Genomic DNA, 19992 nt, shown 5'->3' with positions numbered 1-19992 from the left:
TTTGAGCATACAAGTGTACATGTATTACATTGTGATCGCCTCTCCTTCACAGATTATACCCTCAAGGTCCGATGACCTGTCTATGCCACTGTGTACAGATTATCCGTAAGGGGCCCCTGAAATTCACATCGACTCCTCTGAGGAAATCCAAGAAAGACTAACCCACTCTGCAGCAGGCATCTCTAACTACAATAGTGTAGATGTACACTGTAATCACCTTCCCTCAGTAGACTTAGGATGGAAACCATTCAAGACAAAGACACAAAACCCTAGTTTTCATTTGTAACAAACACATTTTTTTTTTCCTTGAAAGCCACTCACTACTCACTATTTGAAACAACTGTTTATTGAGCAAAAAAAAAAAACATGGCTTTCATAATAATTCCACACAAATCATTAGGCTGGTGTGAAGTGATGATCAATATCATCAATCCATCTAACTTATGAAATATTGTGTGGTACATTTTGTAACAATCGATAGTCATAAAATTCTACAGACAAATAAGGATGTCCAATTTCAATGAAATTTTACATTTCAACTGAATAGATCTTACACGGCACTATAAGGTGCCTTTGTTCTTCAGAGCCCTTGGAAACCAAGGATACAAAGCTGTGTAAAACTCATGCAACCTCCAAACAACTGTCCCTACATATGGCCTCTTTAGAATGGGAACTTACAAATTGTATACTGTACATAAACAAAAGTGAAAGAAGAAGCCGTGCTCAGAAATATTTGTTGTTGTTAAAGCCTTTCTGACTGCTTTCATGCAGCTGTTATCAATTTGATCAACTCCCTTCAAACATACGTACTGTTTTCACAATGATACACATGTACATGTTAAAGATCCCACGTTTAATAGGTAAAATGCAAACCTTCCCTGTCCTTTGTACACATATTTTTCATCCTGACTGCTGGTATTAAACATGATTGCAGAGCAGTTTCTGCTAAGATGCAAGAGAACAATTCATACAATGATATCAATGGTCGAATACTGGTTACCAGAAAATGAAGCCCTACAAGTGTGCATCACTCTAGTACATTCAGTTTCAATGTGTGTGTGCCTTTGCTATACATGTTTGTACATGCATATGTTCTTTAGTGCGTGCGCTTGCGCATGTTTGTGAAGATTATTTAAGAATTCAATGCAGGTAGTTACAAGGTGTACAATACTTGTACAGTAGTTTATATATCATTACGCATTGGTATCCTACAAGTGATTAGAACATAAAGTGATGAATTCATTCAGAAACTACTGCAAACAGAGACAATTATTACCAATTCCAGTCACTGCAGAGTGGTAGAAATTTTGGAATATAGAATCTTATGTGTATCCATACACATGATATGCATGTATACCATAATATTCACATACATGTACATGTATGTAGGCCTACTGTAAGTGTATGACCAGAAATTTTCAATTGCATGAAAAGGGGATCACAAATTTCGTGAGGAGACAACATTTGCAAAATTAAATGCATAATTTATATGTAACGTTATATGCTTTTGTCTACACAATGCATTGGATGCCAGTGAAAAAGGCTGTCATCAGCTCTAGCTCCAATTCAGGAAAGTTTTGTGCTGCAGCTGCAACTGTTTCTGGTTCTACAGTAGACCTACACATGTATTGTACATTGTCATTGTACATGTACATTTGTATGTTGTGTGTTCAATATCAATTGCAACATACAAAATGCACAAACTACTACAGCTGTAGGGGTCTATAGACCTACAACAGTTCTGTGCACATAGACTACATTTTTTTTAATGGGAGATTTGTCCTTTTTATTTCTTTTCCATACTTAACCTTCACATTCGGTGAAACACTCATTTATGTTGGCATGCTGCACGCTGCGCCGTCTGCTCCTCTGCAACGCAGGTATTGCAGAGCAAACTAATGTTACCTACTGAACTGTACTGACACTGTAGCTGTGATCAACACTCTGACAATTGTACATGTACATTGTACGTATTCCTTCGACTTTGTCAAAACCGTGAAAGTTCCATTTCTACTGCACTGGACTTGGGTCGGGGGTCTCACTCAGATCGTAACAAATATTCACGGTTTAGTTGGGTAGGGTTGGACCTACAGTACTACTCATCGACCGCCTAATGTTTATTTGCTTGATAAGAATATATTAACACTGAAATTCACGTAAAAAACTTGACATACGTGATTGAGAAAATCCAGCTCTATCAAATGCTGTTGTTCCCTTTTGGATTCGAAGTTTCAGTGCAAAAATATCCCCGACGAACTTGCGTGGCCTCGTTTCAGCTCCCCGCGGTAAATCGCGTTATTAGGATCGACCGCTGTTTTTGCATTGACAATGCACGCAAACCGAGTTGTATTGAACACCGTGTTGTACGAAGCTTTTTAGAAGCCTTTTAGAAACTTCCATAGACATTACATTGTGCTGTCATTACGATTCGGTGAAAATATTCATTCGAAATTTTGTCCTTGATTAAAACCATTAATGAACAGTGAATTATCGCGTTTTCCCACACCATCATCTACATTCAAAGCCAATCCATTTTTATGTGCTTTGCGCGCAGAGAAGTGCGTACTAAGTGTTCAGTGCGTGAATTATACGCGGTCGGTTTAAAAGAAGGTGGTCGATATGTAGATCTAGTAGGGCTACCGGCTACCATACCGTCCGGTATTCAAAGTGAGTTTGTGGAGGTGCGAAAGTACACTAGCACCGCGGGGTGGGGTGGCCATGGGGGTGAGTGGGATGGGGGGTGCGTGTGTGTGTGTATATATATATATAAAAAGTCAACATGGTCACCGAAGAATCCATCAACATGCGCGTTATTTAGTGTCTACATTGCTACGAGTAGAATATTGCTAGTCATGCCAGTTGAGTTTGGGGAAGTTTGTAACCAAATCTTCAAAATACCATGCACCAGACCGTCAGACGTCAGACAGACCACTAACGTTTCATCTTGTATATATGCCGAAGAATTAAATTACAAAAATATCGAAGTAAAATTTAAGGCAGTTTATTCATTCACGAAAGATGAGTCACTCACTTCATACTCGTGAGTCGTGTCGCGTGTCGTGATTTTCACGATTTTGAAGAACCAAAGTCAAAAAAGGTGGCAAATTAAGAGTTTTCGTTACCTGTGCTGTGTTTACATTTAATCTACTCACTGATTCTTACCTTACTTCTTTCAATTTTCACTGGACCAAAACGAAGTTCTTTTCTTCAGTTCAACCCGTGAAGAGAGGAGCTACAGAAACCAAAGTGAGTATTGGCTCTCTCGGACGAAACGTGCCGTACCCCGCTAGACACTGTAGCTGTGTGTGCTTCGCAGATACCTTTCGTTTGTTTTCACGGAAGTTCCATGCATGGCCCACGATACCACGATATCCAAGCACATTATTACACGCCGCACAGAAAGTTGTCGCACTGTGTACTGTACAAGTACACTGTACTCCACAAAAAGACTACGGTCGCAGCTTCGCAACTGCAAGGTGTGTATCATGGTGTGGATATGCAACACCGATGCACGAGTGCATGTGCTAGATGTATTTTCAACAAAGATTTAATTCTCAAAACCATTTTTAGTCTTATAGTAAATATCATGATATTTTTAAAGAAATATTTATTAATTTTTGATGATTTCTGTTGACTATAAAGTAGAAATTAAACACCGATCAGCAATAATAAAAATTGACGATTGATTGCTTATTCAATTTTGTATGTGTTGTAGTGCACTTCATATCTGCTCTACGTGTACTCAGAAACACACAACTACTAGAGGCGGAAGTCCTAGTCCAGTGCTTTGGTACGCGTGGCATTGCTCGGCGGCTTGCAAGGCACCTTCATTGCATGCACTGAAACTGTACGTGGGATACTAGTATTCATGCTGTACTGTGTGTACGGTCTACTACCGCGGAGGCGACAGTGATCATTTGTATGTTATCTCCGTACATTCAAATTCCAGGCCCCGTACAACCTCAGCTTTCTGATCAGTACGGTGAACCGAAGTCAAAGAGAAAGTGCCTTATTCTGCTGAAACATGGCGAATTATGACTACATCTTGTTCCTTGCCTGCACTGTCGCTTTATTAACAACAGCGAAAGCATATTTCATCGCCATCGATGCCCATGCAGAAGAATGTTTTCACGACAGGGTGTCCTCAGGAACCAGGATGGCCCTTACTTTTGAGGTTGCGGAAGGTGGATTTTTAGATATTGATGTGAAGGTAGGCCTATGTAGATTAACTGTATAATCAAAAGTAAATTAAAGAGTCTTTGCGTAGCAAAGCATATACATGTACTAACTACACGCAGCCACAGGCTGCACGTGGATCCGGGCTAACTCGGCCCACGGGACAACTCGTCCCACCCGTCGAGGGTGGGCCGAGTTGTCCCACCCGTTGGTATCGATAGTGATCGTGAGCGCTTGTCTGTGTTTGAGTTTATTTTGTCTTTGTGACGTCTTTTCTAACCGTAATTTGTATGGAATTGTGTTCTGTGGTTTCTGTAAAGAATATTTTCCAACTTTTGGGGTATACAACGACGTAAAAATGAAATCTCAGACGTTTTTATCGCGGTTCGCGATCCCCACATAGGTTCACGTTCATTTCGCGCGGTGGGCTAACTCGGCCCACTAAGTTTTAGCTGTCGTTTTGTCAGTAAATCTCCGTAAAACTATCAATTTTATTATGTATGGAGGTGTATTCAGGGTTCCTTCAACTAATTTCATCTTCGAGGGAGTTTAATTTTGCACATGTTTGGTGAAATGTTGGATATTTGTTCGCATGATTTCATCTTTGCCGTGTCCGCACCGCACCGGTCTCGCCACCAGCAGCTCGCTCACGGACATCACAGTGGCAGAGCTGAGCAGCGCCATGCCCATGCCCACTCTTGGGGAGGCACGCCGGCGGGGCACCCGCGCGAACGGCACAGGCAGAGGGAGCAGCCAGCCACTCCGTAAACGTCGCTACGGATTGAAACGGGCGGTGGTTGAAATTGGAGGAAAAGGCGTCACTTGCTGCACTTCCCAATTTTCTCGCGTGAGTAAATTCTATGCAGTAGTCAGTTAGCATTTTCCTATCCATTGTCTTGAACTTTGAGCTGAGAGCTAGAGAGGGAGCAACTTGTTTCAACTCAACTGCGTTGTGCTGCAACGTCGCGTGAATTGGGCTGAGCTGGTGTGCTACCGCCAGCCAATGCCAAGGGCAAGGGTTTCTGCTAAGGCTGGGCATATAGGGGGTTGCTTGACTCATTTTTTTTTTGATTTTTTTTTTTTTTTGTCTTTCATTTTTCTGATTTTTTTTCGGCAGGATGACTCAATAATATGTATTCCAACCTCGTGCAGTTTGCAGTTGTCATTTTGCTGTTTTTCTGTCTATCCCCCAGCATCAACGTTATTAATGATTGATACTGAATTAAAAAAAACAAAAACAAAAACAAACACAAAAAAACACCAAAAAAAAAAAAAAACACAAAACACACACACATAAAAAAACGCTTTGGATGCATGCTGTATTGTTGGCAATTATCATGTGACTCGGATGACACTGCTCCTTAATGTACGAATATGTAACATTTGTGAAATAATACGAGTTTTAATATGTGAAACTGTCACCTTTTTGTGTACTGAAAAGATTTACTAGTACTATGGTGAAGTCTGTTTTCAAAGTGATGTTTATTCAATGTACTATAATTGCTAACAGAAATACTGTTGTCGACTGGCTAATGATTGACAAATTGCCCTACACGTACATCGATATTAAATGTTTATGTAAATATGATGATTTATATAGATAATTATTTACATTGATGTATTGGGCAATTTGTCAATCACTTGCATTAATAAACATCTCGACGGAAGAATTTCATGAATTTGAAGAAATACATGTACTGTTGTACCGGTACTGAAATGAATGGAATATATATATAACCTTGCGTAACAAAAGCAGCAGATACTTTTCATGTTGTTTATTTATTTATTTAGTTTTTTTTTTTTTTTTTTGGTGCATAAACCCACCAACTGCAGTACAGTGTATATTGTTTACATATTTCTTTGTGAACATTACCCATTGACTGCATTGTCACCTTGTAAAAATTCATTTATACACACTAATATGGGGCGGTAACGTTTCAGAAAAAGAAAATGATGCCTGGATTCGAAAGAAAATCAAGATTTTAACCATTCACTATCCTTCTTCAAGTCTAACATTGATTGTCCTAATATGATTTTTCTTTTTTTTTTTTAAAGTATGTCCTATGATGACGACCCTTAATTCTGATATGGCTGTTGTGTAATGAATTTATTAGCAGTGGACTAGTGCCACTACACATTTCTGGCCACCAAAATTTACTTTCTCTTCTGATCTATTCACTTTATAAAGTGTCCAGTAAGAGACTGCAGAGTTCTAGTAGTAAAGCAATAATAAATTACATTGTGATCGAAGTACATCTATGTAGCAAACTAACTTATCACTTTATCATTGAATTGTCATAGACTGCACCTTGCTACTAACAGTGAATACTATTGGCCCTGAAATTAATTTTACATTAGTACATGTATGTTCATTTTTTCTTTTACACCCAAGTACCAGGTAGGCCTATTACTAATTCTCTGGCAGGATAGACCAGTAAACTCTGTGGTATTGAATTGCATGCAGACTTGTGCAGGATGGATACTGCTAGGGCCTGGTATGGGAAAATATGATCAGGTAAGCTCTGAGATTGTACTGTAGTACTAGTTTTGGAACTACATTGCATTAGAGATCAAAAGTGGGATTTTTTTTGTAACACCTAGAACTTTCGACAAAGCTTAACATTGGCTAATATTTCACATTTTTTCTTACCTGCGCCTAAAATTGTATTATGATGGCATGTAGGCCCACGGTAAGACAGCAAACAATTGAATTTGTTGAGCTTCTTGGCTATTTCATTCTTTTCAATCTCAGATCATTATATTTTGTTCAGTTTGTAATTGTATAGGTTCATATAGGTTGACACACATTCTCATTGACCTGTATGCTGTTTCTTTTTATCGCCCTCATTCCTTTCCCATTCATGTGTTCATCCCTTTCACACCACACCTACTCTTTTGTTTAACATTCCATATTAAGTTCGGTAGTCCGAACTTAACTTCCCTTGTCCAGTCGGCCACTACATTGGGATGTTCGACAGTGACATAGAAAAAGAAGAAGTTCTCACCTCAGCTTGTTGACACCTTCGTCCAGTTTATTTTCATTTGTAGTCATAGTGAGTTGGGTTTTTACATTTTAGTTGGTCTCTTCCATTCCTGTTACTCTCAATTTCAATTTCAATTTACATGTATTTTCATATTTCTCATGAAAATAGTACAGACAAAATAAAAATGTACAGCAGTCTGTTTCAGCATGAAGTCAAAGGTGAGTTTAGAATTGGGCTATGGTTACTAGAAATATGATGGGGCCTATACATACAAGCAAGTTTGTTCAGCTGCAACTTATACATGGAGAATAAGCTCATCAGGAGTCACATTCCAGCAGGGCTCCTACTTAGAACCAGACTGTGTGACCATGGTAACCGGCAAGCTGCCACGTGCAAGGATTCTGAATTCAGGTACAATAATGAAGGACTTGTGGAATGTAACAGGCAGGCTGATCAATACCTGCATTCCTGGTTAGGGTGTTCTTAATAAACTGAAGAATGTTTTTCCAAGTCAAATCCTGCTTAATCTTTATTTTACTTTGATTACTCTGTACCTTAATTATGGTATTCTTGTTTGGGGGAATGCACCTAGAAATCTTCTTGACATACTGTTCCGTGTTCAAAAACGCGCCATCAGAAATATCAACCATGTTGGATATTAATTTGTCCCACACGAATGATTTATTTTTCAAAAATAAGATACCAGTACTGAAAACATCAGATTTATTTAGTTACAACGTCGGCATATTTATCTTTAAATTTTATGCCAAGGAGTTACCGGATATTTTCACTCGCATGTTCAGGAAAAACTATTTGATTCATAATTATCCTACTTGCCAAAGTGGCGCATTTCACCTTCCACGTACTCGAACAATTTTCGCTAAAAAAACGATAATGTATACGGGCCCTATATATGAGAATGACCTCTCCCCGAAATAACAAGCTGCTCGTCTTTATATTCCTTAAAACGCAAATTAAAAGAGTCTTTATTGAGTGCATCATCTTGCAGAAACTGAATAATTGTAATGTCTTATGTTATTGTGGTATGTTATTGTCCGATCAAACATTCTTGTCAACACGCTGTAGATTCCATTTTGGGTCTTGCTGTCAGGCTCTCCGAATTCATCATTATCAATTCCACATTCTACTTCGCTTCCCTCTCTTCCTCTTTCCCTCTTCCTCTCTCTAACTTTCTATACAGAGCTTGACGGCGGGCACCAAATGGCTTGATAGCTGTACATGTTACTTCTTGTGTCTTACTGATCATATCCTGGCGATAGCTTTAATGCAACAACAGTTTATAGTGTATATACCAAAGTAGGCTTTATGATTATGCAAATCATGTTGTACTCCTGAAACCAACAATAGCTCGGTTACAGTAATAGTTCACATTTTAGTATTTTTTTTTTCTTATTTGGCACCCTTACATCATCTGGTCTTATCTACTATCCGTTCTCCGTTTCTTTTTCACAAACACTGATTACTCGGGACTCTGTACCCGGTACCTCCAACTTCATAATAAATGGGATCTGGCTTCTACACTGTGTAGCTATGGAGTAAGTTCCTGTTGGTTTGTGGGGCTGTCTCTGGTGTGCTTTGGATATCCTTTCAGTCCCTTATATGTTTTGCAAAGTCTCCGTGGCCATGCCTCAATCTTGTAAGCTGCTCTTTTTAAAAATCTTTACTGTAATTCTTATTTTGACTACCGTATTTATAATCATTTTGATATATGGTTATTTGTCTTATACTGTATTGCAATCAGTGGAAAACCAATAAATACAAAAAAAAAATCAACAAAACACCTAACAATGTCAGAGCATTAATGTGACCAGAAACTATTTTTTTTGTGTAGCTTTAGTTTGTTGTTTTGTTTAGCTCTCCATATTTGTATTTTACTTTTCAGACATACCCCTAATGAATTATCCACATTTAATTTCCACACAACCTAATTCTCTCCACTCACCTCCACACTAGCTGCATCCTCAAACTCTTTTGATGTTTCCATTCATGTTCAACTTCACCTTGTGATCACCTATAAGCCCTACCTTTATTTTCCATCGGTTCCTTTGGTCCTCGGGTGAAACTACTTTCCTCCTTTCGTTTTGGTTGATTTGTTTATAAATCTTATGATTTTAATATGTAAATTAACTACCCTGGAAAAAGTAAGTGGGTAGAATTAAGAAAGAGTCTACCAGAGGAACTGACCGAGAACAGATCTGCTTTCTTCAGCCCCTACAGCTATGGTGAATATTCAGTTTTGAGAGGACATTGTCTGGTTTTGCGGAGTGACTGAGCATAATGTTGGACACCGAAATGAGTGTTACAATAATGCAACATTTCATGAAGTGTATCTGGATTGACATATGTATAACAATCTCATTTCCTGTGATGCACCTCTCCTGGGGTAGAGTTCATCAATTGGCAACTATCTGGTTAACTACATGTATGTTGTACAGGTAGGTCAAAAGGTTGAAAATCTAGAAGAAAGCAAACTATCGACTGAAGTAGGCCTATTAACTGAAGTAGGCCTGATATCAGTGTCGTAATGGTTCCATGACATTTGCTCCTGCAACAATTGTTCACTTGAAATTCTGCATGCTAAACCAAACATAAATTCTACAAAGAAACATTACTCTAACCCTGCTCCTATCACAATCCTAACCTTGATCCCAAGTCCTTGGAGAAAATGATACCAGAGCAATTGTTACAAGGTCACAGGAACAAATGTTGTATTACCGTTATAACACACTAACATGTGGTGGAATTAAATTCACATTTTATGAATGCACACTATTCACTGATGATGAAGTGTGATGACTGTAACAAAAAAAAAAATGTTTTTCAATCCATAGTACATGTACAGCGCTACTTGAGACTTTTTTTTTTAAATTAAAGATATCAAATTTGTGTACATTGAACATCAGTGTAGATATGCACACACTAGTTGTTCTATGTAAATATGAATTCGGAAAAAAAAATACTGGTGTGCAATTCACATGAAGTACGCAGTGTTTCAAATCAAATCTCATTTGACACTTGACAAACACATTCATCACACATAAGAAAAGAATGGGTTGATGGAAGAGTGAAAGAGAGACGGGGAAAAGAAGCGGAAATATTGGCAGCAGGCGATCTATAGAGCCAGACGAAGAATCATAAAAAAATACAGAACTTTACAATTCAGTTGTGGATAGAAAGCTTTGTACATAGATGATACTTGGTAATGTGATAATTGAAAATGAAAATATTATTTCAAGTCAAATGAGAATGTTCTGTTATTCAAGAAAAAAAATAGAGAGGAAATAATAAAATAATAGATGTTAAAATGACAAAACAAAACGAAACAAAACATACTTTACATGCTCACATTAATATTATTCAAAATTTGCTGTGATCTTGTAGTCTTGGAAAGAGCAGTACCGGTGTAATCAAGGGCAGGGCAACAGTCGAAAGGATGCAATGGCCACAAAATAACAAATTCTTTTGTGAAGGAAGATCCGAGATGAGAGCTTATATGCATGACCTTGCCATGTTGTAATGTTTCTTTTGTGACCCTGCATGACTGCAAATCATGTAACACTTTGAGTATACCGTGCTCGAGAAGGAAGACACCATTTGAGAAGCTATTCATCTTTGCTGCTTGTTAAAAAAAAAAAAAAATGTGCATGAATTCAACAGTATGAGTGCAGGACTAGCAAGGATTTGAGAATTTTGTAATCAGCCTTGTTTTGTACAAATAAATAAAAATGTAAAAGATAAACTCATATAATAGGGCTAAGGCATGGAAAAGATTAAGATATGAAGTCCAAGTTTGGTTCAATAGATCATCACAGTATACATAAGGCTGCGTTCACCTAGAAGTATACTATATTCGGGTATTCGGGCTCGTTTTTCGAGGGCACGCGAATAGCTTGAATCGAACGATAGGATTTCCTCACACCGGTTCACATAAGAGGGCACTATTCGAAAGTACCGAATAGCTGCAAAAAGTATAGCAAAGTGGGAATCGAGCTTGTTCAATTTTCTTGCAACGTATACCGTCTCTCGTTTATGAAATAATGACACTTTTGGTCTGGATTTTCCCTTTAGCAAAAATTAGCATGTAGACTGACATTCTGATGCAGTTTAGAAATTGTTAATAAGATTTGCTGGGATGTAGGAGGAAGAAATCCTCACTGCATGGGATGGTGAGTTGACGGTGCGGGTGATGGAGTATTCGGTGCCCGAATAGCGAATAGCGAATACCGAATACTTCTATGTGAACGCAGCCTAACATAGCTAGAGGGAGAGAGAGATATACATGTATATGTAAAAAGAAAATTACAACAACAACAACAAAACAAAAACTTGACGGTTGGCCATTATCGTGCAGGTACAGGTGGCAGAGGATTTTTCTCTTGAATTAGGGTAAGGATTCCCATGGCAAAAATGGCAATGTCATCAAAACAAAAACAATTCCTTTTTATTTTTGAAGGTACACACAAAAGGTAGGCCCTACAATCATAAACAAGGCCAATCTAGCTAGCACTACATTTCATAACCAGTACCGGTTTCATGATATCAACCATTCAACCAAACCATCCATATCTACAGGTAAAATAACTGACCACTGGATATCAAACAATTTATTAATTAATGCCCATAAACAGACTCACCCCTTTGCCTTTTGCTTTTGTTTGTTTTTTATTAAGAAAAAGGTAACATTTATTGGACAGAAATAACTTTTGAGTAGAACGCAGATCTATATATAAAATCAGCAACAACAACAACAACCAAACATTTAACAGTTAAAAATCAAATGCATATAATGACCTTCAAGTAGTTCACATCGAATGATCTGCTATATTTCTTTTCTACTAATAATACAGGAGTGGCCGGCTGCTCCCTCTGCCGCTCGCGCCCCACGAGCAGCGCCCCGCCGCTCCCCGCCGCCGCGCCTCCCCGAGTGGGCATGGCGCTGCCAGCTCAGCTCTGCCACTGTGTGTGTGGTGTGAGCGAGCTGCAGTGGCGAGACCAGTCCGGTGCGGACACGGCAAAGATGAAATCATGCGAACAAATATCCAACATTTCACCAAACATGTGCAAAATTAAACTCCCTCGAAGATGAAATTAGTTGAAGGAACCCTGAATACACCTCCATACATAATAAAATTGATAGTTTTATGGAGATTTACTGACAAAACAACAGCTAAAACTTAGTGGGCCGAGTTAGCCCACCGCGCGAAATGAACGTGAACCTATGGGGATCGCGAACCGCGATAAAAACGCCTGAGATTTCATTTTTACGTCGTTGTATCCCCCAAAAGTTGGAAAATATGTTTTACAGAAACCACGGAACACAATTCCATAAAAATGTTGGTTAGAAAAGACGTCATAAAGACGAAATAAACTCAAACACAGACAAGCGCTCACGATCACTATCGATACCAACGGGTGGGACAACTCGGCCCACCCTCGACGGGTGGGACGAGATGTCCCGTGGGCCGAGTTAGCCCGACCCCCTGCACGTCTACTCCTTCGCAGACGTTATTTTTCAGCGGTGGGTGTACAAAATGTACGTTTCCTTCATGAATATCTTTATTAATCGTGGAAAACTAAAATATAAGGAATCCCCGTAATCTATGATAATCATTCAATAATCGGTAGGCCTATGTGTATTTTTTTTAATTACGTCAAAAACCCACCAAAATCCGTCCTTAAAGGACAAGTTCACCTTCATAAACATAAGGATTGAGAGAATGTAGCAATATTAGTAGAACACATCATTGAAAGTTTGAGGAAAATCAGACAATCCGTTCAAAAGTTATGAATTTTTGAAGTTTTTGTGCAGTACCCGCTGGATGAGAAGACTACTGCAGTGTATGAATAACTTAGATGTCACATGCGTACAACAATATCAGTCCGGGAAACCCGCTCATGAGGACCGCCCCCGCGTACGAGGATGGTCCCTCCTCATGAGGACCTCCCCCCTCCTCATGAGGCCCCCCGGGGAACGCCTCATGAGGCCCCCCCTTCACTTCTTATTCATCTCACATCTGACGTATAAATTGTCGCAACTTTGCACGGTGATTTTTTGTTACACACACATGTCCACTATCCATGATGAAAAGAAGAAAAAATCCTGTCTGTTTTTTTTTTTTTTAAATCGAGTTTTAATCACCCGATGCAGAGCGCCCATCAAAACACGGGCGCCAACGCGTTCGCACAATGCAAGACTGCCGCACCTAGCGGCCTGATCCGACTAAATATTTTCGATGCTTTTTTCTGCGGCTCTCACCTCTCCGCGCACGAATCAGCCTCGTGAAGCTGAAGTCTGACATCTTTTTACACAAATTCGTAACGAGAAAAATTAAATCAGTACTAACCTGATCTTGTCCATATATTCCAAATTACTATTCCACACTGATAGAGTAGGTGGGTAGATGACATACTCCAGTTTGTTAGCAAAATAATCACTTTGTAGGTATGACGAGTTCACTTTCTTCGTCAATTCCGCCCACGATTCCGCCGTTTGGGCGCTTTTTCTGGAATCATCCCGCGACGCGACGTACGTCGCATACATCACGCATCCAGCACATACTAAGTACCAGACTGGTATGTGCTGGATGCGTGATGTGATGCGACGTACGTCGCGTCGCGGGATGATTCCAGAGAAAGCGCCCAAACGGTAAGCGGGCGGCGGAATCGTGGGCGGAATTGACGAAGAAAGTGAACTCGTCATACCTACAAAGTGATTATTTTGCTAACAAACTGGAGTATGTCATCTACCCACCTACTCTATCAGTGTGGAATAGTAATTTGGAATATATGGACAAGATCAGGTTAGTACTGATTTAATTTTTCTCGTTACGAATTTGTGTAAAAAGATGTCAGACTTCAGCTTCACGAGGCTAATTCGTGCGCGGAGAGGTGAGAGCCGCAGAAAAAAGCATCGAAAATATTTAGTCGGATCAGGCCGCTAGGTGCGGCAGTCTTGCATTGTGCGAACGCGCTGGCGCCCGTGTTTTGATGGGCGCTCTGCATCGGGTGATTAAAACTCGATTTAAAAAAAAAAAAACAGACAGGATTTTTTCTTCTTTTCATCATGGATAGTGGACATGTGTGTGTAACAAAAAATCACCGTGCAAAGTTGCGACAATTTATACGTCAGATGTGAGATGAATAAGAAGTGAAGGGGGGGCCTCATGAGGCGTTCCCCGGGGGGCCTCATGAGGAGGGGGGAGGTCCTCATGAGGAGGGACCATCCTCGTACGCGGGGGCGGTCCTCATGAGCGGGTTTCCCGGACTGATATAAGGAAAATATAAAGAGAATTTCACAAAATTCCATCTTTTGAAAAAAGTACACATACCCCTGACTCGTTAACGATAAATGTTATGGGTAATATTATTCCCCCTGCCTTTAGAAAGAGGCAAGTCAATTGCTCTTTTATTATGCGAAAAAAGTTAAAATATGTTGAATTTTCTTTTATATTTTCTTTATACTGTTGTACGCATATCAGTCCGGGAAACCCGCTCATGAGGACCGCCCCCGCGTACGAGGATGGTCCCTCCTCATGAGGACCTCCCCCCGCCTCATGAGGCCCCCCGGGGAACGCCTCATGAGGCCCCCCATTCACTTCTTATTCATCTCACATCTGACGTATAAATTGTCGCAACTTTGCACGGTGATTTTTTGTTACACACACATGTCCACTATCCATGATGAAAAGAAGAAAAAATCCTGTCTGTTTTGTTTTTTTTAAATCGAGTTTTAATCACCCGATGCAGAGCGCCCATCAAAACACGGGCGCCGGCGCGTTCGCACAATGCAAGACTGCCGCACCTAGCGGCCTGATCCGACTAAATATTTTCGATGCTTTTTTCTGCGGCTCTCACCTCTCCGCGCACGAATCAGCCTCGTGAAGCTGAAGTCTGACATCTTTTTACACAAATTCGTAACGAGAAAAATTAAATCAGTACTAACCTGATCTTGTCCATATATTCCAAATTACTATTCCACACTGATAGAGTAGGTGGGTAGATGACATACTCCAGTTTGTTAGCAAAATAATCACTTTGTAGGTATGACGAGTTCACTTTCTTCGTCAATTCCGCCCACGATTCCGCCGTTTGGGCGCTTTTTCTGGAATCATCCCGCGACGCGACGTACGTCGCTTCACATCACGCATCCAGCACATACTAAGTACCAGACTGGTATGTGCTGGATGCGTGATGTGATGCGACGTACGTCGCGTCGCGGGATGATTCCAGAGAAAGCGCCCAAACGGTAAGCGGGCGGCGGAATCGTGGGCGGAATTGACGAAGAAAGTGAACTCCGCGCCTGGCGACACTCACGCCAGTAATCGCTCGCATTTCAGCATTCGCATGGGTCGTTTGACATCGCATTTAAATCCATGATTTTAGATATGATGCCTCAAACCGATTTTGCTCAAATTTCGTGAGTAACTAGGAAACTTGTGAAGCTTTATGGACATAATCAAGCGAATTGCCGCAGTCCTTTCATTTTCGCGTTGCATTGCAAAAAAGCGTGGAGACTCCTTATAAGGGGTGCCCCGGGGGTTACTTATAAGGGGGACGAGGTTACTTATAAGGGGGACGGGTTACTTATAAGGATGGGCCCCCCTTGTGAGTGGGTTTCCCGAACTGAATACGGACGCTTACAAGTTACAGACCTGATTTTAAAGGACAAGTTCACCTTCATAAACATAAGGATTGAGAAAATGCAACAATATTAGTAGAACACATCAGTGAAAGTTTGAGGAAAATTAGACAATCGATGCAAAAGTTATGAATTTTTTAAATTTTTGTGTTGGAACCGCTGGATGAGGAGACTACTACAGCCCATTTATCAGCTTCCAGTTCCTTGTCACATGAACAAACATTAAAATGCTGCTCTGGTACAATATTGAAACTAACAATCTTCAACTTCTTTGTAAAAGATGTACCCCACAGAAATTATATACTTACAAGATTGTATATGCACTCATCTCCGAAAAATAAAATTTGTGCTTGCTTTCAGATTTCTGGGCCAGATGGAAAAACAATTCATACAGGAGAGCGTGAATCAAATGGAAAGTACACCTTTGCTGCGCACATGGATGGTGTTTACAAGTACTGCTTCAGTAATAAGATGTCAACCATGACACCAAAGATTGTCATGTTTTCTATGGATGTTGGCGATTCTCCTAAAGACCAGGGAATTGAAACAGAGGGTATGCATCGATATTTACATTATGTGCGGAGTATGCTGTAGGGCCTACGTATTGGTAAAATATTCATGTGCATTTGTGAATGTAATGTGATTTCATTCTCCCTGAACAAAAAAAAAGAAATGATTAACAGATGATGGATCTTGTAAACCACTCAGGAAATGAGCTTCTTTTTTACCAGGTTAGTCTACATGTCCTGTCGTGTCTACTGATCTGCCACTGTGCTTACTAGATACATTACCCACGATGGAAAAAGAAGAAGTAGAAGAAGAAGAAATATAAAAGGATGAGTGAGCACCAGGATACAGAACATTATGTTTCAACAATTACCAGAATTTGTAATAGAAAAGCATTGTTTTATTTCATTTTATGCTATTGGTGAAAAGAATGTGGGGGCCAAAATTAGTCTGTGTTCTTTGTTTATCAAAAAAGGAAATGAGATCCAACAAGTGCAGGCCATTTTGTTGTTGTTGTTGTTGTTGTTGTTGTTGTTGTTGTTGTTGTTGTTTTGGTTAGTTTTTGTTTTGTTTTTTCAGATAAAATTTTCATGCTCCTGCCAAATTTGTGTTGTTTTCTGTTACCAAAAGAATAAGTGATTTCTACTCACTTGGTAATCACTCCCTATTACAACACTAAGAAAAGTTTCAGGAAATTCAGTAACTTCATAATTCATGAACTTCCTGTAATAGATTACCAGATTATTATGTACATTGTAAGATTCCTGGTGACGAACAAAACACAAACCCAAAGAAGCATTAAACAATAAGAAAGAGTGAGAGAAAATATGGAGAGAATAGATTTCAAGCCCAGTACGGGTATCTCTGAATGCATTTTAAAAAAATGTTCTGAACATTTTACAAATGATGTAATACACAGTCTGTACAACAAAATGTGCAATCCTTTATTACTTGTCTGATGTAATATCTAATTCATGTAATATTGTGTTCTCTCTCTCATTATCTTCTCCTGATGCCCAACATGACCAATGACAGAACACCACAGTAAACTTGAAGAAATGGTAAATGAATTAGCAACAGGGCTTACAGGAGTCAAGCATGAATTGGAATACATGGAAGTTCGGGAGAGAGTGCACAGATCAAGTAAGTCACTGATATGTTTCACCTGTGAGGTTCAGTGTCACCATTATATATGAGTTATCAATATTTGTTGACACAAGTCTTGCTCATGTCAGCTTTTTTTTTTTTTCATTCTCCCTGGCAATTGCCATTACAGCAGTTGGAAGATATGTACATGTATGAGTATCTAGATCAAATGTTAAGATGAAGGTTGATCTTTTACATTTGTTGTAAAGATCCACACAAACTTGATGATGAAAGATGTTTCTGGCAAGAGATAATATTTGTTTTTATGAGAATATGTTATCATGTCCTTTTGAACTATTTTCATCATAAAGCTAAAAAATTTCTGTACATTGTTACTAGGAGAGTCTTATTCTCTTCCGTGCTTTGTTTGTTCTTCAGATTTAGAGTCCATGGTTGAAATTCACTGGAGTAACCTCTGCATGCATGGTTCACCCTTACATGGGAGATTTATTACTTCTCTTGTTGAAACATTCTTTAACGTGTATTGTGTTTATTTTAGAGATTGCTTTCATTGATGTGAAAGACATTAAAGGGACTGTAAGGTGTACAGTTCTGGTCGAGGAGAGGATTAGCTTTTAACATTTTGCGAGACACTCAGAAACCCTTTATGAGATGTCAAAGAGCATGCAATTCTAAGGGTATCAAAAGTTTATTTGATGAAATTCGGTTTCGAAATGGCTGAGATATCCAAAAACAAGGTGAAACAGAGATCCTAATAAAAGGCGTGGCCTGTCGCCTTTTATTATTATTACTTTTTTTGATATCTCAGCCATTTGAAAACCAATTTTCATCAAATAAATGTTGAATCCTTCTTAAGATTACATGCTCTTTCATATTTCATAAGAGGTTTCTCATTATCTTACTCAGGAATGTTATAAACCTGAATCCTCACCTCAACCAGTACTGTACAGTCCCTTTAACGTACAACGACTGTACATTCATATCTATTGTACATATGAGAAATGTTTTACACTGTCAGGTAGATTTACATTTAAGTTGATTACAGCATGCCTTTATTTGCAAGAAAATTATGTACTGACCATGTTTAATCCATTGAAATTGCTTCCTCTTCTTCCCCCAACTCCAACAGTTAACGACAACACCAACTCAAGAGTTGTACTGTGGGCATTCTTCGAAAGTCTAGTACTGGTCGCCATGACGCTAGGCCAAGTGTATTACCTGAAGAGGTTCTTCGAAGTCAGGAGAGTTGTGTAGTTTTCCTCACTTGTTAGTTTATTTTCATCATTGTCTCTGTTTTTTGTGCAAAATCTTTGAAAGTCTATTACTGTCATCTTTGCAGCTCCAAGTGTAACTGATATCTCTTCATTCTGTCATTAATAAGTTTTACTTTTATGACAGTCCTTTAATATCCCATACTCTTCAGAGGACATCCATTTCTGCAAATGATAGTGGGATTGAGCAGACTTGTTTTGCCTCTTTGATGCTCTATGATTGCAGATTTCAGTGTTTTGTTGATTTGAGGCTTTCATTCACTTCAGTTTTCTCCATTTGTTTCATTTTCATTCTACAGTGTATTTTGGGTTTTGTAGATATAAGCCATATGACATAGAGAATGCTCGGGAACTTACAATGTTTGTGAGTGAAAAATGGGTGAATTTCATCATCTAGCAATTTTACAAGGCATTAAAGTGCATTCTTAATAAATATTGACATCTCTACATAGTTGCCTTGACATTTCATACATCGGCTGTAGTACCAGTATCTATCTTTTATTTGGCAGCAAATGTAGATAGAAGAAAAGCCTTATGTGGATTTAGTGGCATGACTTTGGAGATTTCAAGACGTGTTATTTGATAGTGCACCTTTACATACACTGTAATACATTGTACTTTGCTTTGCCAGATTAATTCTTCCAAATGCAAAAATATTGGGGAGCAACCTTCATTACATGAATTTGACACTGTCAAGCTGGTTTACCATACTTTATAAAATATTTTCTTTTTGTTTCCTCCACTGTAAACCTTTGTAGAGGCACAATGTATGTGAGATGTTTTCAATTGGGGAGAACGCTTGTCAAGAAGTATGAAAGTAACCAACAAGTTTTGTTTTAGGAATGAAGGTGAAACTGGAAGTGTTTGCATGTTACTTAAAATCAACTTCAAATACAGTACCAGTTTGCCAGCATCTTTACATTGTATTCCATGTTGTAGAGATGTGATTTTATTGAAGGTAATGTGTCCTGTTTCACCACTCAGTTGCCAATCATCTTTATCTTTTCTCTTTATATCATTCATTTTGAGCCTATAAGCCTCAAGGTCAGCTCACTTGCCCTACATTGATATTGATTCCAGGTAAATAAGCCATCATACTTCACACCAATATACATGTAACTATTATTTTGAACAATTGATATTCATATGCAGGTAAATAAACCATCATATTTCACACCAATGTACATGTAACTTATTAGTATTATTTTGAACAATTGATATTCATGAGCTTGCATCTCATCCTCTAAAAAAAAAGATTATGAGATGTTGTAAGTCAGAGATGTTCAAT

At 39.0% G+C, this 19992-nt stretch overlaps 1 protein-coding gene across 1 annotated transcript; it reads left to right on the top strand.

Annotated features, from left to right (window-relative positions):
- The first annotated feature begins 3848 nt into the window (after nt 1–3848).
- On the top strand, nt 3849–19016 carry LOC139736702 (transmembrane emp24 domain-containing protein 2-like). Its single transcript, XM_071647450.1, has 4 exons — nt 3849–4210; nt 16180–16372; nt 17362–17469; nt 18563–19016. The coding sequence occupies exons 1-4, from the start codon at nt 4025–4027 to the stop codon at nt 18685–18687; spliced, it is 612 nt and encodes a 203-aa protein (XP_071503551.1). The 5' UTR covers nt 3849–4024; the 3' UTR covers nt 18688–19016.
- Nucleotides 19017–19992: the final 976 nt, after the last annotated feature.

The sequence above is a fragment of the Diadema antillarum genome, unplaced genomic scaffold, assembly GCF_040938485.1.
Source record: "Diadema antillarum isolate AM-2024a unplaced genomic scaffold, OU_Dant_1.0 seq00000662_RagTag, whole genome shotgun sequence".
Lineage (NCBI taxonomy): Eukaryota > Metazoa > Echinodermata > Echinoidea > Diadematoida > Diadematidae > Diadema > Diadema antillarum.
This window is presented reverse-complemented; position numbering and strand designations above follow the sequence as displayed.

Coding starts and splice junctions, on each gene's coding strand:
- LOC139736702 (XM_071647450.1), top strand. CDS start 4,025: ATGGCGAATTATGACTACATCTTGTTCCTTGCCTGCACTGTCGCTTTA. Junction 4,211..16,179: donor TTTTAGATATTGATGTGAAG/GTAGGCCTATGT, acceptor GCTTGCTTTCAG/ATTTCTGGGCCAGATGGAAA. Junction 16,373..17,361: donor CCAGGGAATTGAAACAGAGG/GTATGCATCGAT, acceptor GACCAATGACAG/AACACCACAGTAAACTTGAA.